The 27,151-nt window shown below is 45.7% G+C and overlaps 1 protein-coding gene across 4 annotated transcripts; it reads left to right on the plus strand.

Moving 5' to 3' along the window:
• On the plus strand, positions 1 to 26,632 carry LOC139581459 (lysine-specific demethylase 3B-like). 4 transcript variants are annotated; one of them, XM_071411245.1, is made up of 24 exons: positions 1 to 500; positions 1,935 to 2,108; positions 3,003 to 3,116; positions 3,237 to 3,342; positions 3,653 to 3,777; positions 6,249 to 6,317; positions 6,459 to 7,148; positions 7,257 to 8,583; positions 9,054 to 9,261; positions 11,944 to 12,158; positions 12,494 to 12,646; positions 12,886 to 12,993; positions 13,309 to 13,436; positions 14,645 to 14,969; positions 15,116 to 15,378; positions 15,575 to 15,841; positions 20,738 to 20,909; positions 20,983 to 21,204; positions 21,397 to 21,516; positions 22,332 to 22,355; positions 23,450 to 23,589; positions 25,020 to 25,196; positions 25,457 to 25,591; positions 25,806 to 26,632. In XM_071411245.1, exons 1-24 carry the CDS (start codon positions 291 to 293, stop codon positions 25,884 to 25,886), a joined length of 5,553 nt encoding a protein of 1,850 aa, XP_071267346.1. In that variant the 5' UTR covers positions 1 to 290; the 3' UTR covers positions 25,887 to 26,632. The 4 variants fall into 4 exon arrangements, with proteins under 4 accessions (XP_071267346.1, XP_071267347.1, XP_071267349.1 ...); XM_071411246.1 differs by having other exon boundaries at positions 14,648 to 14,969; XM_071411248.1 differs by having other exon boundaries at positions 1 to 455.
• Positions 26,633 to 27,151: the final 519 nt, after the last annotated feature.

The raw sequence follows: 27,151 nt of genomic DNA on the forward strand, positions 1-27,151 counted from the left end.
CACACGCTTGCTATCGCCGCAGTGGAGCCTAGTACGAGGAGTGCGTTTGATTGTTGAGAGCCTCAATGGCGGATAGAGCGGGACAGTAGCTTTGAGGACAATAACATCTCGGTACTTCTCTATTTGTGGCGTGACTTGATCCGCCGCGCATGCAGCAAAGTTGCGGTAGTTGAGGCTTAAATCTGTCACATAGGCGGATATAACCTGGCTAGCTAGCTAAGTGCATCGGAGTTCTCAGCAGAAATACAGCGAAGGAAGTTGATATTTCAATTCATGGTGGCTAGTTAAATATGGGGGACTCTCTTGAACTGATTGGGAAGCGACTTCTACTGCTCCTCAACGATGGCAGGTCCGCAGCCGGACCCGAAGCGGAGCAGTCCACTTGGACTCGCGACTGGCTCCGGGGGACCGTCCGGGCTGTCAGCGTCATAGGTTTGGCCAGCCCAGGGGTAGAGGTGAGCGGAGGAGAGCCGACAACAACAGCAGCTGCGGGGCTGACGGTCAGTGTTTACATGTGAATAAAGACAGCTGACGTTACCTAACAAGCTAATAACCTGACTACGTATTTAACGAAACTGATTTAAGCAGAATAATACAAATGTCGCCGGTTGTCTGTGCTTTGCTGGTATTATCTAGCCAAATAATTTTAGCTACAAAAATATAGTCAATGGGGGCCGCTGTGTTTCGCTTGCCTGATAGTAGCGGCCTCCATAATTTATCCCGATGATTTTGGGCCTTTGACATATTTTGTTCCCAACTTGTTAGCTAGCTAACCAACTTTAGCATAGTATCCAGAATTTAAAATAATGTGCCATAGCCTCATTAAAATGTTAATGTCAGTCTAATAGGTTTGCATGCTTTAAATAACCAAATGCAGGCTAGATATTGTTTGGTGATATGTAGCTAACGTTAGGCCGAACAGTAGTTTAGCTGGTGTAATTTGTTGATGCATGCATTATCTTGCACGATTTGATGACAAAGCAGGCATGCACCAAAGCAATTGCCAAATCCAGATTTTAGAAAGGGACTGGTGTTGCATGGAGTAGTTAATCCAGATTATGCGATTTTCAAGGAAGTCTCCAGGACCGTTCTTAGAAAAAAGCTTTTTAACAGGTGCAGATGGTTGCCACCGACACCTCAATGCTCTCCACTCAGCCCCAGCTCTTGTTCTTGTTTCTGTTATGTGTCTACTGTCTATGGGGTGGGCTGGTTGATGTAACTGGCTGTAAATGTGTTTTTGTTTTTGCATGGACTAGCCTCTGTTTGTATCGATCATCATAATAAACACCAAGTATTCTCTGCAGCTTCTCAGGTCTTGGTAGGAGGGCACTCTTCAAGGCACAGCAGTTGTTAATCCTCTCACAGATACACACAATTACAATCTAATAGGCTGTACTGTTTGTACTGTACTGTTTGGCTTTGTATGCAGAGTGAGTCAGCAAGTTACACATTTTAAATGGGCTTTTGTTTACAACTATATATTGCCCCTTGAGTAAAGCATTAACCCATATAAATGCAATCCATTGTTACATTGTAATCCTCATTCATAAAGTTGCTCTAGACTACTAATTGACATGAGGGGTTAATGAGAAAGGGAGACTGGTTTGGAATTGACAAGCCTATTTGTAATGATTGACCTGTCTTCCTGATAGAGAAGGCCTTGCTTAGACTTGGAGGAGTAGATGGGCTATGTTTGTGTGCCAGGGCTGCCTGGGCTCTGCTGACTATGAACCTACCAAGGCCTGTCCTGCTGTCTGTCTGTAGCCTGCCTGCCTTTGGCTTCTGTTTTCCCATTAACCAAATACTGTCTTTGTCTTACCTCTGCTCTTTTGAAAATGGCCTCTGAACCTAGCCTAAGTTAATATAGCTAGTCTAACAGAAACGGCACCACTCTCCCACCATTTTCCCCCTCCATTTTCTCCCCCGTCCTGTAGGTGTTTGTGGAGTTTGAGGACTGTGCGTGGCGCAGGCGCTCCTGGGTACAGGTGTATGGGGAGGAGGTGAGAGCTGTACTGGTAGAGAGTGCCATTGTCTGGGCTAACTGCAGTCAGCCCAACCAGAACCACCCTGCAGCTGGAGTAACCTCTGGGACAGCCTGGCCAGCTCTGGTGAGTAGCAACCTCTCTGGGTTAGGGTTGACCTAATCTCTCCTGGAAAGATTCTGGGTGTAAACTGAGAGAATCAGTCAGGAATGAATAGGATGTGCAGGGTAAGACGAACTATTGTTTTCTTTGCGCATTTTTTTGCTACGGTGTTCTCTAGTGAATACACCCCAGATCATGCTGGTGGTAACTGTTCCAGGGCCAGATCGGTTGCTTAGCTCATCATGTCATCGCCACAACAGGGTTTGGTAATCCTTAATTCTCAGTTAACCCAGAAATAAAGACTCACATAATGGGTCAGCTGGTCGAATTTCAATTCTGGGTCCAAACATGTTAAGAGAATGAGGAGCTCATGTCTCTCTTTGCACTTTTATGGGCCGTATGTCCCCTCTCCTTCTGAAATATGCTAACACCTGCGAAATTGTAATTTGTCCAAATAACCAGAGATGAAACACCAAAACTACTGTTTCTATTGGACAGATTCAGGTGAATGCCCCTGGTGGGGAAGGGTATTGGGTCATGGTTAGTTCACAGAGGGTGTATGTAATATGTATGCTCTCTCCTCTCACACATACCTTGCTGGCTCCCTAAGGCACACCTGCACCTTGAAGTGAGGCCAGACCAGCTGGTGGAAATGCAATGGTCCTAGCAGGGGATGTCTTTAGGTCCTGTTAGATTTACACAAGAGGAAGACAACACACACACCAACCTGCTGCTCTTTTCTATCGTACAGTTCAACATGGACCCTTTCATGGTTTGCCAGATGATAATATCATTAGAAATATCAAACACTCATTCTCCAGCCACTCCACCATTTACACCAGATGGGAATGTTATATAATATCTCACCCTTCAAATGTAGTGGCTCCGGTCCTAGCAATGTTCCTCTTCCCCTGCTAGGCGTTCCGGTGTCTAGTGGACCGTGTGGGTCTGGGTTCCCTGGTCCCAGTGGAGTTCTTTGGGAGCAGAACCCTGGACTTCCTCCCTGATGGGAATTCACTCCAGAGATTTGAGGTGGGCTTACATTGCTCAAAGTCGTGTGTGTGTCAACTTTCATCGGATGTGTGTATTATATACTATGAGTGTGTTATCACTGTGTGTCATGGTCTTGTGTCATGGTCTTTACCTTTGTAGGCAGCGAAAGACGTGAGGCACTCTCTCCTGCTGGAGCAGCCTTCTCTGCAGGCTGCAATTTCCAGCTGGCACAGTGACTTTGAGCTGCAGGAGATCCTCAGGAAGGGTGAGTCTATTAGACTATGGAATGACTAGAAACCTATTGTACAATGAATGACCTGTGTATGGTGCACTTTGACTTTCCTCCTGCTTTCATGCTCACCCATGTTCTCCTACACTGCACTCCTCAATACGGTTCTTTGCTAGCCTCTACTCTTCAATACTGGGCTTTGCTAGCCTCTAACTCTTCAATACTGGGCTTTGCTAGCCTCTACTCCTCAGTATTGTTCTCTCTTCCCACTTTTCAGTCCCACCATAATATCCTTCTGGCACACTGCTAGGAGTCTTTAACCCTTGTCCTGCTGGTGTGTCTCCAGGCTCCTACACCGTCCAGGGCCGGAAGGTTCAGGTGTACCAGTGTGAGTTTGAGGAGCACTGGGCCCTGGGCCTGGTCTCTCGGCACGACCCCAAATCACACATCATGGAGATCACCATGGACCAGGTACACACACACACACACACACACACACACTGTCTGGATGTGCTTTTACCATTACCTCTTTGGACGTGTTGTTAATGTCCCAGATGTGTTGATCGTTTTGGTTATGTGTTAATGTCCCAGATGTGTTGATCGTTTTGGTTATGTGTTAATGTCCCAGATGTGTTGATAGTTAATGTGTTGTTAATGTGCCAATAGTAGTTAGCTACGTGTTGTAAGTGTAACAGATGTGTTGATAGTAGTTAGCTACGTGTTGTTAATGTAACAGATGTGTTGATAGTAGTTAGCTACGTGTTGTTAATGTAACAGATGTGTTGATAGTAGTTAGGTACGTGTTGTTAATGTAACAGATGTGTTGATAGTAGTTAGGTACGTGTTGTTAATGTAACAGATGTGTTGATAGTAGTTAGCTACGTGTTGTTAATGTAACAGATGTGTTGATAGTAGTTAGGTACGTGTTGTTAATGTACCAGATGTGTTGATAGTAGTTAGGTACGTGTTGTTAATGTAACAGATGTGTTGATAGTAGTTAGGTACGTGTTGTTAGTAACAGATGTGTTGATAGTAGTTAGCTACGTGTTGTTAATGTAACAGATGTGTTGATAGTAGTTAGGTACGTGTTGTTAATGTAACAGATGTGTTGATAGTAGTTAGGTACGTGTTGTTAGTAACAGATGTGTTGATAGTAGTTAGCTTCGTGTTGTTAATGTAACAGATGTGTTGATAGTAGTTAGGTACGTGTTGTTAATGTAACAGATGTGTTGATAGTAGTTAGCTACGTGTTGTTAATGTAACAGATGTGTTGATAGTAGTTAGGTACGTGTTGTTAATGTAACAGATGTGTTGATAGTAGTTAGCTACGTGTTGTTAATGTAACAGATGTGTTGATAGTAGTTAGGTACGTGTTGTTAATGTAACAGATGTGTTGATAGTAGTTAGCTACGTGTTGTTAATGTAACAGATGTGTTGATAGTAGTTAGCTACGTGTTAATGTAACAGATGTGTTGATAGTAGTTAGGTACGTGTTGTTAATGTAACAGATGTGTTGATAGTAGTTAGCTACGTGTTAATGTAACAGATGTGTTGATAGTAGTTAGGTACGTGTTGTTAATGTACCAGATGTGTTGATAGTAGTTAGCTACGTGTTGTTAATGTAACAGATGTGTTGATAGTAGTTAGCTACGTGTTAATGTAACAGATGTGTTGATAGTAGTTAGGTACGTGTTGTTAATGTAACAGATGTGTTGATAGTAGTTAGGTACGTGTTGTTAATGTAACAGATGTGTTGTTAGTAACAGATGTGTAGATAGTAGTTAGGTACGTGTTGTTAATGTAACAGATGTGTTGTTAGTAACAGATGTGTTGATAGTAGTTAGGTACGTGTTGTTAATGTAACAGATGTGTTGTTAGTAACAGATGTGTTGATAGTAGTTAGGTACGTGTTAATGTAACAGATGTGTTGTTAGTAACAGATGTGTTGATAGTAGTTAGCTACGTGTTAATGTAACAGATGTGTTGATAGTAGTTAGGTACGTGTTGTTAATGTAACAGATGTGTTGTTAGTAACAGATGTGTTGATAGTAGTTAGGTACGTGTTGTTAATGTAACAGATGTGTTGATAGTAGTTAGGTACGTGTTGTTAATGTAACAGATGTGTTGATAGTAGTTAGGTACGTGTTGTTAATGTAACAGATGTGTTGATAGTAGTTAGGTACGTGTTAATGTAACAGATGTGTTGATAGTAGTTAGGTACGTGTTAATGTAACAGATGTGTTGATAGTAGTTAGCTACGTGTTGTTAATGTAACAGATGTGTTGTTAGTAACAGATGTGTAGATAGTAGTTAGGTACGTGTTGTTAATGTAACAGATGTGTTGTTAATGTAACAGATGTGTTGATAGTAGTTAGGTACGTGTTGTTAATGTAACAGATGTGTTGTTAGTAACAGATGTGTTGATAGTAGTTAGGTACGTGTTGTTAATGTAACAGATGTGTTGTTAGTAACAGATGTGTAGATAGTAGTTAGGTACGTGTTGTTAATGTAACAGATGTGTTGTTAGTAACAGATGTGTTGATAGTAGTTAGGTACGTGTTGTTAATGTAACAGATGTGTTGTTAGTAACAGATGTGTAGATAGTAGTTAGGTACGTGTTGTTAATGTAACAGATGTGTTGTTAGTAACAGATGTGTTGATAGTAGTTAGGTACGTGTTGTTAATGTAACAGATGTGTTGTTAGTAACATGTGTTGATAGTAGTTAGCTACGTGTTGTTAATGTAACAGATGTGCTGTTAGTAACAGATGTGTTGATAGTAGTTAGCTACGTGTTAATGTACCAGATGTGTTGATAGTAGTTAGATACGTGTTGTTAATGTACCAGATGTGTTGATAGTAGTTAGCTACGTGTTGTTAAAGTAACAGATGTGTTGATAGTAGTTAGGTACGTGTTGTTAATGTAATAGATGTGGTGTTCTAGGGAGAGGAGACTCAGGTGGTGGATCCCCGGGTAATACACGTGATGCTGGCTGAAGATCACTTTGATGAGGTAAGTTGGATGAAGTATAATGTCCTATTCCTCCCATCTTGCTTTTGTTTTAAAGGATTTCATTTTTTGGTTGACTTGGGTAATTGTTCTGCACACCCTTATCTAATTCATTTACATTGATCTCTTCCTCTCCTCGGTTAGAAAGGGAAGAATGCTCGACGGAGGAAGGAGAGTGACGGAGGGAAGGGCGAGAGCGGCCGTAGACGGAGGACAGCCTCGGAGGGCGAGGAGGACATGACCCTGAAGCGCTTTAAGGGTTCGGGAGAGGGAGCAGTGGATGGACAGAACGGGAGCGGCTCCACCAAGGCCTCTGAAGAGGGGATGGTGACATGGGGAGCAGAGTTAGCAGGAGGAGGACGCAGAGTGAACAGCAGTTCCTCCGAAGTCACACAGGTTTACGCCTCCCTGAACAGCACTTCCTCCCAGATGGACCAATCAAACACTCCGCCTCGCTACACCAAAGAGAACGGACGTGCCCTCTCCACACAAGACAGACAGGGGTCTGCTGACTCCACCACCACAGCCACCCCCATTCCACCCCCCCTCAAACAAGCCCCCTCCCCCTTCTCCAACACTTCCTTCCCCTCTCTGGGCCAGATGCCCAGCCTGGTCCCTGGAGCTCTGGCCCCAAAACCCTCCCCGGCAGGACCCACCCTAGAGAGAGAAGAGCCATCCCAGTCTACCAACCCCAAGATGGCTGCCCTAGTCTCCCCAGGCCCGGTGACCATCTCATCCCCATCTCAAGCCAGTGCCCCCAGCGTGGCGCTCTCTGCCTCCCTTGGCTTCAGCCCAAAACCCCCTGTCTGGAAAGGAACAACCAACCAGTCGGAGGTGAGTTAGTAACACTTTACATGACCTTGGTCTTATACCTTACATAGTAATTACTAACCATCATTGTTCTGTCACTAATATCCTGTATTTCTTCCTCCTGCTCTTCAGGGCTCTAAGACTCCCATCCTGGCTGCGGCTGGGTTCCGGCTTCCCCAGTCCAAGCCTGCTGGGGCTTCTGTGTTTGGAGAGGTGAGCTCCAAGACCAGCGCTTCCTCCAACACACCGTCAGCCTCCCAGGAATCCTCTAGACCCTTCGGATTTGCCTTTGGAGGCACCAAGAACAACAAGGCCCAACCGCAGCAGCAAGACCAGAACTTATTCTTCCAGTGTATGACGGGTCAGAAGACTGGCCAGAACTCTGGTGGTCCTAACCAGAACCAGACTCCGGGTCAGAGCCAGTCTAAGGACACCAATTACTTCACAGCCGTGTCAGAGAGCTTGAGTAAGAAGCCTCCTAGCCTGTTCAAGCCCTCTGTCCTGGCCCCGGCATCAGCTGGCCTGTTTAGCTCAGCTACAGCTCCTCTCAAAGAGCATTCCAAAGTGCCTGAGACCCAGTCGGCAGGCAACGGAGTGCTCAACAAGCATTTTGCAGGGGACAAACTCTCACCTTCCTTCAGCAGTGGCTCTGGGGGGATGAGGTCCTCTGGTCTGGGCATGGGGGCGATGGACACTCCACTGGCTCTGGCCTCTGGAGCTCTGGGTGGTGCTAACAACAGGAGTGGCACTAACGGTGCCGCGGTGGGCGGCTTCGGCACCAAGACAGACAGCCACCAGAACCTTTTCCTCCAGGGCTCCAAGGAGCCCTCCAACCCCTTCCTGGCCTACGGGGAGAAGCTCTCCCACAGTCCCTTCAGTGGCAAACCAGCCCCTCTGGAGCCTGAGACCCTGGGCCCTTCTTCGGCCTCGGAGAGCAAATCCAACCTGTTCACCATGGTCGAGCTGCCCAAGGGCATTCTGTCTTCCCCCTTCGCCTCCCTCTCAGCTGCCGCTGAGTCCAGTTCTTCTTCCCCAGCCCCTGGCTTCACCCAGAGGCCCCAGTCAGTCACCTCCTCCAAGCCCAAGGAGGGTTCCTCCACAGCAGATCAGGGCTCTTCAGCTGAGGGTGGTTCTCTGGATGACCGGCCCAGCTCCACCTCGGGCTTCCCCATGTTTGGGAGTGCAGTCGCTGGAGGGAGTGGTGAGAATGCACCCATGCCTTTTGACCAGGGCCAGGCCCAAAAGTTTGCCCTGGAGGAGCGAGGTCAGGCATCTAAACGTGACTCTGACTCCAGCGACAACAGCGACCTGTCGGACCTAAGTGAGACAGAGGAGGGTCTGGAGAGGAGCCATGCACCTGGGGGCCTCGCGGGGCCCGTCAAGGAGGGAGCCATGCTGCTGCAGAAGGGTAAAGGGCCTGGGGTGGCCAAGAGCCGGCCACGCAACAAGCCCTTCAAAGGTAAGACCTGGAGCCTCAGGATATTAGCAGTATGTAAATGAGATTCTCCATCATGCGTGTAACATGTCAGTCATCAATTTCATTCCATTTTGGTCAGGATCATGAAATGTTAATAGGTAGACTCAGAGAAACGACGTTGCCACGAGCAGAACCGCAGATATTGAGATGAGCGAGATGCAAGACTTCACACAGTATCTGTGCGCTGGGTTCGCTACACGCCATTTAGAGTGGTAGGCATGGCACCAAAACAGCAGCGGTGTTGAGCCTCACGCTTCAACGCTCTTAGTTGTTGTGGAAATTGACACACTATGATGTTTACTTTCTGCATCTACGTCATATCGCTGAGTTTACCTTTTAACAAGATTGATGGTAAAGTTGTTGTTTGGACTACCTCTTCCTACACTCATGAATAGGTTGTCATTGCATGGTTTTGTAGCCCTTCATGATGTAAGGTACTTTGTGTCATCCAGTGGGCCAATCAGTGCTGAAGGACGTGACTAAGGTGCGTCGTCTGAAGCAGTCAGGAGAGTCATTCCTGCAGGACGGTTCCTGTATCAACGTGGCGCCCCACCTCCACAAGTGTCGCGAGTGTCGCATGGAGCGCTACAGGAAGTACCGGGAGCAGGAGCCTGACGACGACGACCCCAACGTGGCCTGCCGCTTCTTCCACTTCCGCAGGTACATTTGTGTATGATCAAATCAAATCAAATTTTATTTGTCACACACATGGTTAGCAGATGTTAATGCAAGTGTAGCGAAATGCTTGTGCTTCTAGTTCCGACAATGCAGTAATAACCAACAAGTAATCTAACCTAACAATTCCACAACTACTACCTTATACACACAAGTGTAAAGGGATAAAGAATATGTACATAAAGATATATGAATGAGTGATGGTACAGAACGGCATAGGCAAGATGCAGTAGATGGTATAGAGTACAGTATATACATATGAGATGAGTAATGTAGGGTATGTAAACATAAAGTGGCATAGTTTAAAGTGGCTAGTGATACATGTATTACATAAAGATGGCAAGATGCAGTAGATGATATAGAGTACAGTATATACATATACATATGAGATGAGTAATGTAGGGTATGTAAACATTATATTAAGTGGTATTGTTTAAAGTGGCTAGTGGTACATTTTTCCATAATTTCCCATTATTAAAGTGGCTGGAGTTGAGTCAGTATGTTGGCAGCGGCCACTAAATGTTAGTGGTGGCTGTTTAACAGTCTGATGGCCTTGAGATAGAAGCTGTTTTTCAGTCTCTCGGTCCCTGCTTTGATGCACCTGTACTGACCTCGCCTTCTGGATGATAGCGGGGTGAACAGGCAGTGGCTTGGGTGGTTGTTGTCCTTGATGATCTTTATGGCCTTCCTGTGACATCGGGTGGTGTAGGTGTCCTGGAGGGCAGGTAGTTTGCCCCCGGTGATGCGTTGTGCAGACCTCACTACCCTCTGGAGAGCCTTACGGTTGTGGGCAGAGCAGTTGCCGTACCAGGCGGTGATACAGCCCGACAGGATGCTCTCGATTGTGCATCTGTAAAAGTTTGTGAGTGCTTTTGGTGACAAGCTGAATTTCTTCAGCCTCCTGAGGTTGAAGAGGCGCTACTGCGCCTTCTTCACAACGCTGTCTGTGTGGGTGGACCAATTCAGTTTGTCCGTGATGTGTACACCGAGGAACTTAAAACTTTCCACCTTCTCCACTACTGTCCCGTCGATGTGGATAGGGGGGTGCTCCCTCTGCTGTTTCCTGAAGTCCACAATCATCTCCTTTGTTTTGTTGACGTTGAGTGTGAGGTTATTTTCCTGACACCACACTCCGAGGGCCCTCACCTCCTCCCTGTAGGCCGTCTCGTCGTTGTTGTTAATCAAGCCTACCACTGTAGTGTCGTCCGCAAACTTGATGATTGAGTTGGAGGCGTGCATGGCCACGCAGTCGTGGGTGAACAGGGAGTACAGGAGAGGGCTCAGAACGCACCCTTGTGGGGCCCCGGTGTTGAGGATCAGCGGGGTGGAGATGTTGTTACCTACCCTCACCACCTGGGGGCGGCCCGTCAGGAAGTCCAGGACCCAGTTGCACAGGGCGGGGTGGGTCTCGAGCTTGATGACGAGTTTGGAGGGTACTATGGTGTTAAATGCTGAGCTGTAGTCGATGAACAGCATTCTCACATAGGTATTCCTCTTGTCCAGATGGGTTAGGGCAGTGTGGTTGCGATTGTGTCGTCTGTGGACCTATTGGGTCGGTAAGCAAATTGGAGTGGGTCTAGGGTGTAGGTGATATGGTCCTTGACTAGTTTCTCAAAGCACTTCATGATGACGGAAGTGAGTGCTACGGGGCGGTAGTCGTTTAGCTCAGTTACCTTAGCTTTCTTGGGAACAGGAACAATGGTGGCCCTCTTGAAGCATGTGGGAACAGCAGACTGGGATAAGGATTGATTGAATATGTCCTTAAACACACCAGCCAGCTGGTCTGCGCATGCTCTGAGAACGCGGCTGGGAATGCCGTCTGGGCCTGCAGCCTTGCGAGGGTTAACACGTTTAAATGTTTTACTCACCTCGGCTGCAGTGAAGGAGAGCCCGCAGGTTTTGGTAGCGGGCCGTGTCAGTGGCACTGTATTGTCCTCAAAGCGAGCAAAAAAGTTATTTAGCCTGTCTGGGAGCAAGACATCCTGGTCCGCGACGGGGCTGGTTTTCTTTTTGTAATCCGTGATTGACTGTAGACCCTGCCACATACCTCTTGTGTCTGAGCTGTTGAATTGCGACTCTACTTTGTCTCTACTGACGCTTAGCTAGTTTGATTGCCTTGCGGAGAGAATAGCTACACTGTTTGTATTTGGTCATGTTTCCGGTCACCTTGCCCTGGTTAAAAGCAGTGGTTCGCGCTTTCAGTTTCACGCGAATGCTGCCATCAATCCACGGTTTTTGGAATGTTTTAATCGTTGCTGTGGGTACGACATCGTCAATGCACTTTCTAATGAACTCGCTCACCGAATCAGCGTATTCGTCAATATTGTTGTTGGACGCAATGCGGAACATATCCCAATCCACGTGATCGAAGCAGTCTTGAAGCGTGGAATCAGATTTGTCGGACCAGCGTTGAACAGACCTGAGCGAGGGAGCTTGTTGTTTTAGTTTCTGTTTGTAGGCTGGAAGCAACAAAATGGAGTCGTGGTCAGCTTTTCCGAAAGGAGGGCGGGGGAGGGCCTTATATGAGAGATGGGTTGTGAGGTGTATCCTCTTCTATGTAATGCTACAATAAGGTATATCAGTAATTTCATCAACCACCGTCATCTCAAACGCTTTCTACACTCTCGTCTGCACTCATCTAACTTTGAACCTTTGCCCCCTACCCAGGCTGGCATTCACACGTAAGGGCATCCTGCGTGTGGAGGGCTTCCTGAGCCCCCAGCAGAGTGATGCCATGGCCATGGGGCTGTGGCTTCCCTCCCCATCCGTACAGGAGGGCCTGGACCTGGACACCTCCAAGTACATCCTGGCCAACGTGGGAGACCAGTTCTGTCAGCTCGTCATGTCTGAGAAGGAGGCCATGATGATGGTTGAGCCACACCGTGAGTAGTCTGACACTTGTTCAGTATGTGTGTGTGTAGCCATGTATTTTTAATGTTGGTGTGTGTTTCTCATTATTTTCTCCCCATCACATCTTTATTATTCAAACCAAGATCTCTGTGACGGTTGACCTGACTGGGCAGGCACACCGCTGCAGTGGATTCACTAGGAAGCAAACGGGGAGGGACCTACCTGATTTTTGTCCAATAGAAACTCTCGTTTTCCGTTGCAAAGTGTTTTGCTACAGTGTGCATTAATAAATAAACCCCTGCTGTTTTGCATTGGTTTCAGTAAGGTGACTTGTGTTTACCCTGTGTCTGTCTGTCCTCTTCTACAGAGAAAGTGGCGTGGAAGCGTGCGGTGCGCGGCGTCAGGGAGATGTGCGACGTATGTGAGACCACCGTCTTCAACATCCACTGGGTCTGCAGGAAGTGTGGCTTCGGGGTGTGCCTGGACTGCTACCGGCAACGCAGGAACCGCCCTATGGAGGGTGAGTCAGAATTCCATCCTGGAGTCTTTATAACATATAGAATGTGGATTGTAGGATCTCTATGGTGACTCCACACACAGGGATGGACTGGGGCATGGTATTGTCCAGTTCGACTACGTACAGTGCTTGGCCTGGACTGCTCTTTCTTTCAGTGATGATGTTTTTGAAGAAGTGAAGATTGAGCTGAAAGGGAGTGTGTGTGTATAAATGAATCTTCCATCACATGTTTTGTCTCTCAGAGGTGGACGAGGGGCCTGATGACGAGGTGTTCTCCTGGTTGAAGTGTGTAAAGGGCCAGAGACACGAGCCTCAGAACCTCATGCCCACACAGATCATACCTGGAACAGGTAACATCATCATAACTATAGGAGCTTTGAACTAGGGCCTGGAGTCTTTCCTGCTTGGGGTCCATAAGTGGTTTTTAGAATAAGACTACTGATCTAGGATCAGTTTTTCCCTTTTTAGATCATTATAAATCAGATTATTATGGACAGGGAGGACCTGATCCTAGATCAGCATTCCTTCTCTAATATGCTTTGTGGATACAGGCCCAGGTCACATTGTCTGGAAAAACTCCCAGCCCGAACTTGACATCCAACATGTGTTGTATCTTTCTCATTAAGTCATCCCATGTTGACTTCTCTCTGTTCTCTCTCCCACAGCTCTCTATAACATAGGGGATATGGTGCACTCAGCCAGGGGCAAATGGGGCATCAAGGCCAACTGCCCCTGCACCAGCCGGCACCACAGGCCCCTAGTGCGCCCTAGCGCCCCCAATGGCATCTCACAGGTACTGCATCTTTGTGTTTTCTAATGTTGTACCAAGAAACAGAATATGTGAAACATTTAACATTTCTATATCTATACAGCGCATTCGGAAAGTATTCAGACCCCTTTACTTTTTCCACATTTTGTTACGTTACAGACTTATTCTAAAATGGATTTAATTACATGTTTTCCTCAATCTACACCCAATTTCCCATAATGACAGTGAAAACAGGTTTTTAGAATTTTTTGCAAAGTTATAAAACCCCCCCACAAAAAACATACTTTATTTACATAAGTATTCAGACCCTTTGCTATGAGACTTGAAATTGAGCTCAGGTGCATCCTGTTTCCATTGATCATCCTTGAGATGTTTCTACAACTTGATTGGAGCCCACCTGTGGTAAATACAATTGATTGGACATGATTTAGAAGGCACACACCTGTCTATATAAGGTCCCACAGTTGACAGTGTATGTCAGAGCAGAAACCAAGCCATGAGGTCAAGGAATTATCCGTGGAGCACCGAGACAGGATTGTGTCAAGGCACAGATCTGGGGAAGGGTACCAAAAAATGTCTGCAGCATTGAAGGTCCCCAAGAACACAGTGGCCTCCATCATTCTTAAATGGAAGAAGTTTGGAACCACCAAGACTCTTCCTAGAGCTGGCAGCCTGGCCAAACTCAGCGATCAGAGGAGAATGGCTTTGGTCAGGAAGGTGACCAAGAAGAATGGCCAGACGGAAGCCACTCCTCAGTAAAAGACATGACACCCCGCTTGGAGTTTGCCAAAAGGCAGCTAAAGGACTCTCAGATCATGAGAAACAAGATTCTCTGGTCTGATGAAACCAAGATTGAACTCTTTGGCCTGAATGCTAAGTGTCACGTCTGGAGGAAACCTGGCACCATCCCTACGGTGAAGCATGGTGGTGGCAGCTTAATGCTGTGGGGATGTTTTTCAGCGGCAGGGACTGGGAGACTAGTCAGGATCGAGGGAAAGATGAACGGAGCAAAGTACAGAGATCCTTGACGAAAACCTGCTCCAGAGCGCACAAGACCTCAGACAATTTAATACATTTTAGAATAAGGCTGTAACAAAATGTGGAAAAAGTCAAGGGGTCTGAATACTTTCCAAAAGCACTGTACATAGTTCTCACTTGTTTTACATGTTGGTTGTCATGGGGCTTTATTAGTATACAGTATAATGCTAATATTTCCTTTTTTGCTGTCCCAGCAGTCTGCTGTCTCTTCCAGCACGGGGAGCAGTGGTAGTGGACCAATCACAGGTGGCGGGGGTCCAGCGGGTTCAAACACTCCTAAGCCAGAGGGGGCGGAGATGACAGTGGTCAAAACAGAGCCTACTTCCACCACAACGTCATCAGAGGGGGGAGGAGGGGGGGTTGATACTAACGGGGCCAACCATACCTGCGCCCCCCCAAACCCTGCCCAGACCCCCACCCCCAAAGACCCTCGCCCCTCCACAGGTGAGGGAAACTCCACCGCCCTGCATTGGTTGGCAGACCTTGCCACTCAAAAAGCCAAGGTGGAGGACACTAAAGGTGACTACATCTTATCTCTCTGTACTCTCAGTTCTACGTCATATTCTGGATGGTACTCTCGACATTTATTGTACATGTGTTTAATATGAGAGGATCTGTGAGGTATCTAACCATCTTCTAACCTTGTCTCCTGTCCACCCTTCCAGATTCTGGGTCGATGCGCTCTGTGATGGGCCGGGACACACGCTCTCCCTTCGGCCTGGACTCGTTCAGCGCCCTGTCCAAGCCTTCGTCTTCCTCCTCCAGTCCTAAACTGTTCAACAGCCTGCTGCTGGGCTCCAGCAACACCCAGCCCAAACCAGAGGGCTCCAGCCTCCGAGACCTGCTCAACTCTGGACCCGGGAGACTCCCCCAGGGCCCTGGAGACTCTGGAGTAACCTTCCCATCTGTCTTCTCCACCTCAGCAGCTGTGAGTGTCTGTCAGCTTACCACAGTAACTAAGATCATTCAGAATGCTCATATTAAAGGGCCATTCCAGAATTCATAGAATCTACACAGAGTTCTAGTTTGTGTCCCAAATAGCACCCTATGCCCTATATTGTGCACTATTTTGGCCAGAGCCCTAGGGCCCTAGACTGCATGTCTAACCCCTCCTCCTCCATCAGGGGGACAAGTTGAAGGGCAGCCTGCCTAACTTCCTGGACCATATCATCGCCTCGGTGGTGGAGACCAAGAAGGCGGAGGGCCGTCGTTTGGGGGAGGGCGGCAGTGAGCTAGGTGGGGTTGGCCGTAGGGACGGGGTTATGGGCCTCAGCGTGCTAGACCCCCACACCTCCCACTCCTGGCTCTGTGACGGACGCCTGCTCTGCCTGCAGGATCCCTCCAACACCAACAACTGGAAGATCTTCAGAGAGTGCTGGAAACAGGGCCAGGTGAGAGAGACCTTTCTGGGGGGGTAGAGAAGAGATTGTAGTAATATGGTGTGTGTAATATGTAGTAGTGATGCACCGATATTACATTTTTGTATATATATAGTATATATATATCTTGCCAATATTTTCCTTGCCAAAACAAATTATACCGATAACTGATATTTAGCATTCTAGTACAGTTAAATAGTTAACACACACACACACACACACACACACACACACACACACACACACATGGACACAGCAGTCTAAGGCACTGCATCTCAGTGCAAGAGGCGTCACTACAGTCCCTGGTTCGAATCCAGGCTGTATCACATCCGGTCGGTGTTAGGAGTCCCATAGGGCAGCGCACAATTGTCCCAGCGTCGTCTGGGTTTGGCCGGGTTAGGCCATCATTGTAAATAAGAATTTGTTCTTTACTGACTTGCCTAGTTTAAAAAAAGGTTACACACACACTGACCAAAAAGTAAGTTCTTTGTTTCTGGCCATTTTGAGCCTGTAATCGAACCCACAAATGCTGATGCTCCAGATACTCAATTAGTCTAAAGAAGGCCAGTTTTTAAAACAACAGTTTTCAGCTGTGCTAACATAATTGCAAAAGGGTTTTCTAATGATAAATTAGCCTCGTTAAAATGAAAAACTTGGATTAGCTAACGCAACATGCCATTGGAACACAGGAGTGATGGTTGCCAATAATGGGCCTCTGTACGCCTATGTAGATATTCCATAAAAAATATGCTGTTTCCAGCTACAATAGTCATATACAACATTAACAATGTCTACAGTGTATTTTTGATCAATTTGATGTTATTTTAATGGACCAAAAATTGGCTTTTCTTTAAAAAACAAGTACATTTCTAAGTGACCCCAAAATTTGAACGAGGGTGTATGTCCCCATCACCAGTAAAACATAATCAATACATATTTCTTTCACTTACTTGTTGTGCTGTTTCGTTGTTCAGTAGTTTCGTTTTCAACCAGCATTGCATCATACATGTCAAGCAGTGAAGTTTCAGCTCTGTCTGTCCGTAGCCTCTTTCCCTCGGTGGGCACTGTCACTGTGTCCATTTCCATCTTGACCAGCTGTGTATGTAACATTTCACGTAAACCCTGTTTCTTGTCTGCATCAAAGGAGCAGTCCATGTACATCGCATTGGGGCGACACAGTAAAGAGAGAATGCCCCCGAATCACTTGTTCACAGCAGTTTTGTTGCCGGGGCAAACTTGTCAAGGGCAACTTTCATTCGTCAATGTGGGCCAGTAAAAACATCCACCTCGTCGGGGATAGGGGCCATCTTCACTCCATAGAAACTAGTCAGCACTAACATTGCACACTAGCTGCTAGCGAACTGGGTAGCTTAGCATCGACAAAGTCAGAACGGGCATGTGCACTCCACTCTTGACAGAATCGGTGGCATTAGATTTAGGAATTAGAATACGAATACTACACTGAACAAAAATATAAATCAACATGTAAAGTGTTTGTCCCATGTTTCATGAGTTGGAAGAAAAGATACCAGAAATGTTCCATATGCACATGAAGCTTATCTTAAATTTTGTGCACATTTGTTTACACCCCTGCCAGTTTTGTTGAGCAGGAGTTTCAATGCCATGACAGATGGTATCACGTCTGCTGCAGGCGCAGTTGAATAGCTTATTTCTCGAGTCAGTTGTTTGAATGGAGCTAGGAGTGTGTTCATGTTTCAAACATGTTCTCAAATGCCATTGAAATGGCAGCCACGGTATGACAACTAGCATATTCATGAGCATGTAATACGGCTTTCCTCAGTACGAAATCCTCGTCGACCCACTGTGCTGTCAGACTTGGCATGCTCATGGGGCTGATATCGCTGGTCCAAATGTCAGTCGTGAAGCTAATAGCAGTGATGCTATTACTGTTTAACTCCAGTAGGGCACCATCTGAAAAATAGTACCAAATAAAGTGTACCGGTGCTCAACCAGTCGGCGAAAGCCAACATCACCCACGATAGAGAATAGTTGATTGTCAAGGGCAATGAATTCCATTATCTTGCCGTTAATGGATTTCGCCTTTGAGTTCTCTCGCTGATATTTCCTGACTCTTTCAAATGACTGCTTGACTTGTTGACTGCTCGAGGCACACAGCAGACATTGTGGGCTAGGTTAGGAATGCGGTGTTGCACGTGTAGCTCAACATTTTACGTGGCGTCATTACGTCATGCACCTACGTTATATACAAACATGTTCTCATCTATCTATATAGGTATGCACGTCAGCTTTGACATCAGTTTTGCACATTGGCGTTAAATTAGACATCGGGCCAATACCGATGTTTGCATTTTTAGTTAATATCTGCCAATTCTGATATGTTCACTGATATATCGTGCATCCATAATATGGTGTGAGTAATATGGTGGTGTGATTTAATATGGTGGCGTCAGTAGGGCCACCGTATTAAATGAGCAGGTGATTGTCAAGCAAATAACTGTCGGTCTCACGGTAATTGACATTTAATTAACATAAACACATAGCATCTCCTGGCTTCCACATAGCCTACAAGCCACTGTTGTAGACAGTTGGAACATCTACATTTTAAAATCCATGTAATGTAATAAATCCATTTATTTTAGGCAGGTCTGAAGAAGCATGGCATGAAGAAAATGTGGTCTATTTCAGAAGAACAGAATGGCATACAGTACCAGTCAAAAGTTTAGAGACCTACTCATTCAAGTTTAAGTTTTTTTCTTTTTTTTCTCCTACATTGTAGAACAATAGTGAAGACATAAAAACTATGAAATAACACATGGAATCATGTAGTAACCAAAAAAGTGTTAAATAAAATATATTTTATTTAACATTTGAGATTCTTCAAAGTATCCACCCTTTGCCTTGATGACAGCTTTGCACACGCTTGGCATTCTCTCAACCAGCTTCATGAGGTAGTCACCTGGAATGCATTTGAATTAACAGGTGTGCCTTGTTAAAAGTTAATTTGTGGAATTTCTTTCCTTCTTAATGCGTTTGAGCCAATCAGTTGTATTGTGACAAGGTAGGGGTGGTATACAAAAGATAGCCCTATTTGGTAAAATACCAATTCCATATTATGGCAAGAAAAGCTCAAATAAGCAAAGAGAAATGACAGTCCATCATTACTTTAAGACATGAAGGTCAATCAATCCGTAAAATGTCAAATGCAGTCGCAAAAACCTTCAAGCGCCATGATGAAACTGTCTCTCATGAGACCTCCACAGGAAAGAAAGAACCAGAGTTACTTCTGCTGCAGAGGATAAGTTCATTAGAGTTACCAGCCTCAGAAATTACAGGCCAAATAAATGCTTCAGAGTTCAAGTAACAGACACATCTCAACGTCAACTGTTCAGAGGAGACTGTGTGAATCAGGCCTTCAGGGTCAAACCATTACTAAAGGACACCAATAATAAGAAGAGACTTGCTTGGGCCAAGAAACAAGAGCATTGGATATTAGTTAAAATTTGAGATTCAAGTCACAGGGTCTCAATACTTTCTGAATACACTGTAAACGCAACATGCAACAATTTCACCATTACAGTTCCTATAAGGAACTCAGTAAATTTAAATAAATTCATTAGGCCCTAATCTATGGATTTACTACGAATATGAATGAGTGATATGTGGTGTGTATGTGTAATATGTGGTGGTAGTAGTGATGGTGGTGAGTAATATGTAGGGGTGGTGGTGTGAGTAATATGTGGGGGTAGTAGTGGTGTGAGTAATATGTGGGGGTAGTAGTGGTGTGAGTAATATGTGGTGGTAGTAGTATTGATGGTGGTGGTGTGAGTAATATGTGGTAGTGTCACGCTACCTCATGCAGCGTGACACATCTCCTTTCGCAAAGTTGATCAGGCTGTTGATTTGTGGCCTGTGGAATGCTGTCCCACTCCTCTTCAATGGCTGTCTGGAATTTCTGGATATTGGTGGGAACTGGAACACGCTGTGGTACATGCTCAATTGATTTATGGGACATTGTCAGCTTCCAGGTATTGTGTACAGATCCTTGCCACATGGGGCCGTGCATTATCATGCTGAAACATGAGGTAATGGTGGCGGATGAAGGGCCTCACGATCTCATCACGGTATCTCTGTTCATTCAAATTGCCATCGATAAAATGCATTTGTGTTCGCTGTCCATAACTTATGCCTGCCCATATCATAACCCCACTCTGTTCACAGCATTGAAATCAGCAAACCTCTCACCCATATAACGCCATACATGTCCCCATACATGCCATCTGCTTGGTACAATTAAAACCGGGATTCATCCGTGAAGACCACACTTTCCAGCATGCCAGTGGCCATCGATGTGGAGCATTTGCCCTCTGAAGTCGGTTACGAAGCCGAAACGTAGTCTGGCCAAGAACCTTGTGAGGACAACGAGCATTCCAAATTCTCTAAAACGACGTTGGAGGCAGCTTATGGTAGAGAAATGAACATTTTAGGTTCTCTTGCAGCAGCTCTGGTGGACATTCCTGCAGTCTGCATGCCAATTGGACGCTTCTTCAAAACTTGAGAAATCGGTGGCATTGTGTTCTGTGACAAAACTGCACATTTGAAAGTGGCATTTTATTGTCCTCAGCACAAGGTGCACCTGTTTAATCATCTTCTTGATATGCCACACCTGTTAGGTGGATGGATTATCTTGGCAAAATGAGAAATGCTCACTAACAGGGATGTAAACAAATTTGTGCACAAAATGAGAGAGAAGCTTTTTGTGTGTATGGAGTTTTATTTTATTTCAGAGAGCGAAAGAGACGCACTTTGGCAATATGTACATTGTTACGTCATGCCATGTAATAGATTAGTTGGGGAGAAGTTTGGAAGAGGAGGATGTGCAGTGTGAGAGAAGTTGATTGTTTGAACCCTTTCCCCCCCCCTCCCCAGCCGGTGCTGGTGTCTGGTATCCATAAGCGTCTCAAGGGGGCTCTGTGGCGGCCTGAGGCCTTCAGCGAGGAGTTTGGGGACCAGGATGTTGATCTGGTCAACTGTCGGAACTGTGCCATCATCTCTGACGTCAAGGTTCGAGACTTCTGGGACGGCTTCCAGATCATCTCCAGTAAGTAACAGGATCATTCATTCGTTCATCCATTTATTCACTCAATCACTGACTCATTTCTCTCTCTTTCCAGAGCGTCTGAAGGGTAGTGATGGTCAGCCCATGGTTTTGAAGCTGAAGGACTGGCCTCCTGGAGAAGACTTCAGAGACATGATGCCCACACGGTTTGATGACCTAATGGACAACCTCCCACTCCCAGAGTACACCAAGAGAGACGGCCGTCTGAACCTGGCCTCCCGCCTGCCCAACTTCTTTGTCAGGCCAGATCTGGGGCCTAAGATGTACAATGCTTATGGTGAGAGAAACCCTACAGACTAACACTGGGATCCCATAGCTGGTCAATAGATAGCTAGTTAGAAATAGCTCCAATGGCAGCATCTCTGATTTTGGTCTCTCCCTCTTTCCATTTATCACTACCCCCCCCCATCTCCCATCTCTTTCCCTTTCTCGCCACTATCCGGCTTTGTCCTATCTTCCTCCCTCTCAGGTCTGATGGAGACAGAAGACCGGAGTGTTGGCACCACCAACCTGCATCTGGACGTGTCTGATGCCGTCAACGTTATGGTGTACGTGGGCATCCCTGAGGGAGAGGGAGACCACGTCAAGGGTGAGTAGGACCAACACACTCTCTCACAGTGAGGTAGAACATATATTCACACAGCTGACACATTACAGCATTGACGTACGTTGCACTATACAATGTAAGCGTTAGCATGGCTAGCAATTTAGCACAAGTGTCCATTTCGCACTAAGTGCATTTCTATATCAAACCGCTATATCACACTGCTACTCACACATGGACATCAGCACCTCCATCCAGCAACACTCATTAATGATTGAGCTTTTTTTGTATGGTACGTTAATGTTGTCCTTGGATCTTTGTCCTTGGATAGTCATTATGACAGATTTAAACGCCTTACATCTAAAGAAAGTGTAAAAGAAATTGGGGGAAAAAGGCCCAAAATAAACTGAAAATATTTTGAATAATATTAAAACCAGTCATGTATAATTGTGTTTGAGGTGCTCCCAACTATTCTAAAGGAATGTTGATAGGTTGACCAAGATCAAATACTGTACTGTCGCATTGAGACAGAACAATGGTGTAAATGTTCCATTTTAGCCTGTCGTCAGTCACTCCTGTGGCCTCTCCCAGGTTTCCCACCGTGTGCCTGTATCCACAAAGCATCTCCGGTGTGCTGATCTATATAATCTCATTCATTATGATCTAAAAGGCTAAACTGATCCTAAATCGGCACTCGTACTCTGAGATGCTTTGTGGATACGGACTCTGAACTATATCACTGGAGGCCTCTGACTAGCCCAATGTGAGTTGCCCCCCCATGCATCAATGGACAGGATTCTGGTGGAAAGACCCTCCCATGGGTCTCACATGTTGATTGTGTGAACATTTCTTGTTCACAGAGATGGATATCGCTGGATGTAAAGGTCTGTGCAATTTTATAACGTTATCACCTCCTTAGCATGGCCTTCTTGACTAACATCCCCCTTTTCTCTCCTCCTCCACTCCCCCATCCCCATGTCCTTTCCCACATGGGGTCGGGGCCAGAATACTACAGGGGTGCATCCATTTAAAAGCCTTTGTGATTTATCTGTGGTCTGAGTTGGGTCTTTCTGTGGTCTTCTACCCTGTGTAGATCTTCATTAACCCTCAGATAGCCAGAGTCAAACTGTTTAAAAGCTTTAAACACAACTTATTATTGTTAATGTTTTACACTGGTAGTTTTTTACGCTGCTAGACGCTAGTAGTTTTTTCACGTTTTGCATATTCTGTTGTCTGGGGTGACTGGTGTTCTGGCTTTGACTGTTGGAGATGGGCATCTAGAGATGCCTAGCCTGGAGGAAAGTCTGAGCAAATAAACTCACACGCATTTAGTCCCACCTGCACCCGCATTTAGTTGTGCCCGCATTTAATTGTGCCCGCGCACGCATTTAGTCCCGCCCGTCTCTCTCTCGCGCGCACATGCAGGCAACTTGTTCTATGGCTCTGGGGGTCATTTGTCCAAGTGACCAGAAAGTGAATAATACATGTAGCTCCACTAGTGTAATGTTTTAGTCCCGTTCCTCATTAGCCATCTGAATCTTTTCTTTATTAGTAATAAATAAGCAACTCTGTGTCTCAAATGGCATAGCAAGGAGGGTACAGTTCCCCTGCCAGCTCAGTGTCCATCTGATTCTGGATGATGACTCGGCACTTAACCTCGGCTGGATTTTGAATGACACCCTATTTCCCATGTGCTGCACTACTTTTGACCAGGGCCACATACTGTTATGATCAAAATGGGGTACTATTCGGGGGAATAGAGTGTCCGTTTGAGATGGCACCTCATGATTCTGACATAGTGAAGCAGCACTTCTCCTCCAAGTTAGAATGTGTAGTCTTTTCTCTCCTGTGCCCACAACCTCAGGATGTCAATGTGTGATGTTTAGTGTTCTTCTTTCCCCCATCCTTCCCTAAGAGTTCATGCTCACTCTGTGACTGCACGTGTTTGCTCATCCCTGTTGTCTGTTTGGTCCTGCAGAGGTGATGACCACCATCGAGGAGGGTGACGTGGATGAGATGACCAAGAGGAGGGTGTATGAGGCCAAGGAGAAGCCCGGGGCGCTCTGGCACATCTACTCTGCCAAGGACGCCGAGAAGATCCGCGAGCTTCTCCGCAAGGTCAGGGTTCACCGTCACCACATTCATTGTAATGTATATCTGCACATTCATTTTCAGGCAATGCATTATATCTGGGAAATTGTCAGGGAAGAAACTATAATGGTTGCCTGGCTTTTTTTTGTAGTTCTACTGTTCCCATGAGAAATGTGATTTTAGTATAAACCTACAGTAGGGTAAGTCTCTAGGAAGAGGGTTGGAGTATAAACCTACAGTACGGTACTCTCCAGGAACAGGGTTGGAGTATAAACCTACAGTAGGGTAACTCTCCAGGAACAGGGTTGGAGTATAAACATACAGTAGGGTAACTCTCCAGGAACAGGGTTGGAATATAAACATACAGTAGGGTAACTCTCCAGGAACAGGGTTGGAGTATAAACCTACAGTAGGTTAACTCTCCAGGAACAGGGTTGGAATATAAACCTACAGTAGTGTAACTCTCCAGGAACAGTGTTGGAGTATAAACCTACAGTAGGGTAACTCTCCAGGAACAGGGTTGGAATATAAACCTACAGTAGGGTAACTCTCCAGGAACAGGGTTGGAGTATAAACATACAGTAGGGTAACTCTCCAGGAACAGTGTTGGAGTATAAACCTACAGTAGGTTAACTCTCCAGGAACAGGGTTGGAATATAAACCTACAGTAGTGTAACTCTCCAGGAACAGTGTTGGAGTATAAACCTACAGTAGGGTAACTCTCCAGGAACAGGGTTGGAATATAAACCTACAGTAGGGTAACTCTCCAGGAATAGGGTTGGAATATAAACCTACAGTAGGGTAACTCTCCAGGAACAGGGTTGGAATATAAACCTACAGTAGGGTAACTCTCCAGGAACAGGGTTGGAATATAAACCTACAGTAGGGTAACTCTCCAGGAACAGGGTTGGAATATAAACCTACAGTAGGGTAACTCTACAGGAACAGGGTTGGAATATAAACCTACAGTAGGGTAACTCTCCAGGAACAGGGTTGTAATATAAACCTACAGGAGGCTAGCTCTACAGGAACAGGGTTAGTGTGAACCTACAGGATGGTTGGAGAGCCCTGATATAGGGAATAGGGTGCCATTTAGGATACACATTGTCTCTCTGATATACCATAGCATGTTACTTAAGCAATAAGGCCCGAGGAGATGTGATATATGGCCAATATACAACGGCTAAGGGCTGTTCTTAGCCACAGCCTTCAGCTGTGGTATATTGGCATCTATTCCAAACCCCCAAGGTGCCTTATTGCTATTATAAACTGGTTACCAATGTAATTAGAGCAGTAAAAATATGTTTTGTCATACCTGTGGTATACGTTCTGATATACCACTGCTGTCAACCAATCTCCATTCAGGGCTCGAACCACCTAGTTTATAATATCCTTTACCATTAGTGTCACTATGCTTTACCATTAGCGTCCCCCCCCCCCTCCTCTGACTGTGTCAGGTGGGCGAGGAGCAGGGCCAGGAGAACCCGCCGGACCATGACCCTATCCACGACCAGAGCTGGTACCTGGATGGGGTGCTGCGCAGGAGGCTGTATGAGGAGTATGGTGTGCAGGGCTGGGCCATCGTACAGTTCCTGGGAGACGCAGTCTTCATTCCCGCCGGGGCTCCCCACCAGGTGGGTACTAGGGGAAACACTGGACGTAACAGCGGAGGTTTGATTGAGACGTTTTGGGTTGTTTAATGGTTACATGGGGACAGAGGGTACACTTGTGGTTTTCCTTTTGCTGTATAATATTTATACTCTTGCTTCTCACACACACACACACACACACACACACACACACACACACGTTCTCTCTGTCACGACACCTCTCACACTCTTTCAAAAACACATTTTTCACACACTCCCCTCTTGTCTCCTGGCTGTCCCCCCAGGTCCATAACCTGTACAGCTGTATCAAGGTGGCGGAGGACTTTGTGTCTCCTGAGCACGTGAAGCACTGTTTCAGACTGACCCAGGAGTTCAGACACCTGTCCACCACACACTCCAACCACGAGGACAAGCTCCAGGTACACTTCATCTGCCTCCTGAATGGTAGCCTATGTAGTGCACTACTTTTGACCAGGGCTCTGCTCAAAAGTAGAGCACTAACTACGCCGCCACAAAAGTATAGGTCACTGCTGTGAGAAGGAATGAAGGTTTGAATTGATTATCAATCAGCTAAACAATCAGTAACATATTGTTGTAATTAATTGTAATTTTGATGGGATCTCTGTTCTCTAGGTGAAGAACATCATCTACCATGCCGTAAAGGACGCTGTGGGGACACTGAGGGCCCACGAACCCAAGCTAGCACGCTCTTAGTGCCCTCGACACACACACACACAATCTGCAGTGATAGAGTAGAGGTGTCGGTGTGCAGAAAGAGGGGCGGTGATGTGCTCACACAACTGTTATTTTTGTTGTGGGGGGGGTCTATAGTCATTGCTGTTATGACACGCTCTACACGACTTAGTTGTTTTCCAATTTACTTCTGATCAACTCTGTATTTAAGGTCAGAGTGGGTCCTGTTTGTGTGTGGAAGAGAAGGGGAGCATGTGATGTGAGCTGACGTGCAGTTAGTGAGGGGGTTCAGCTTCTGTGTAGCGTCTGACTAAATGTGAGCACTGGGCTGTTATTTTTTTGCGATAACCGTTCACCTGTTTTTGTAGATTTTTTTTTATTTTTATCTGTTTTCCTTCCACCTTCAGTGGTGGAATTGGGACTTTTGAAAGAAACAAGCATTGAAGGAAACTCGACCAAAAGGTTGTATTTTTTTGTTGTCTTTCTTTTCAATTAAAAGCAAGGACTTTGTTTTTTTTTGGGGGGGGGGGTGTAATTCAAATTGTCTTTGAATGCTTGACAGAGTGGCTTAGAGAAATGTCTCCATTGGTTTGGTCACTTTTGTTGTCCTAAGGTTTGAATAGATTAACTGCGGACTTCAAAACGTTGTACAAGAATCACGATTCCAACTGAACAGAAACAACTGGCCGTTAAGTGTATCAATACATATATTAATGATATTAGCAGTCTGTTTTGATTTTTCAAAATAAAGTTTACAAAAAATACAATTGATTGGTGTGTCCTCTTAATTTCAGCAGATTCATGCAACTGTTTATTGTTGTAATTTATTGCTGAACACCAACTGTGAGCATTCTTCACACCGTAATGCTTATGGATCAATAGGGGGAAAAGTGTACACAAATGCACTTCAGACCAGCTTAAACAACAAGGGAATCAGGTGCTCGACTAAGGGACTTGAAAATCAAAAAATATTACTTACACTATCCAGGAATATAAAGAAAAAGGAGAGCTTGTTTCTGCATTGATCTGATAAGTTTATTATTATGTTTCGGTGTAATCGCCTTCATCAGGGCCTTCGATAGGAAAGGGTGGGAGGCATCTATAAGCCTATAGCCTCAAGGGAATGTCCCACTCGCCATGTCAATAATAGCAATTTGTAAACAATACATCCATATAAGTCAACATGATTTACCCCACCCACTGAGCACAAGACCACTGAGGAAAAACCATTTAACCAAAAAGACATTAGTCTTTTGCTCATAGGCCATGTTTTTATGCCTCCTCAC

The sequence above is a fragment of the Salvelinus alpinus genome, chromosome 7, assembly GCF_045679555.1.
Source record: "Salvelinus alpinus chromosome 7, SLU_Salpinus.1, whole genome shotgun sequence".
NCBI classification, from domain to species: Eukaryota; Metazoa; Chordata; class Actinopteri; order Salmoniformes; family Salmonidae; genus Salvelinus; species Salvelinus alpinus.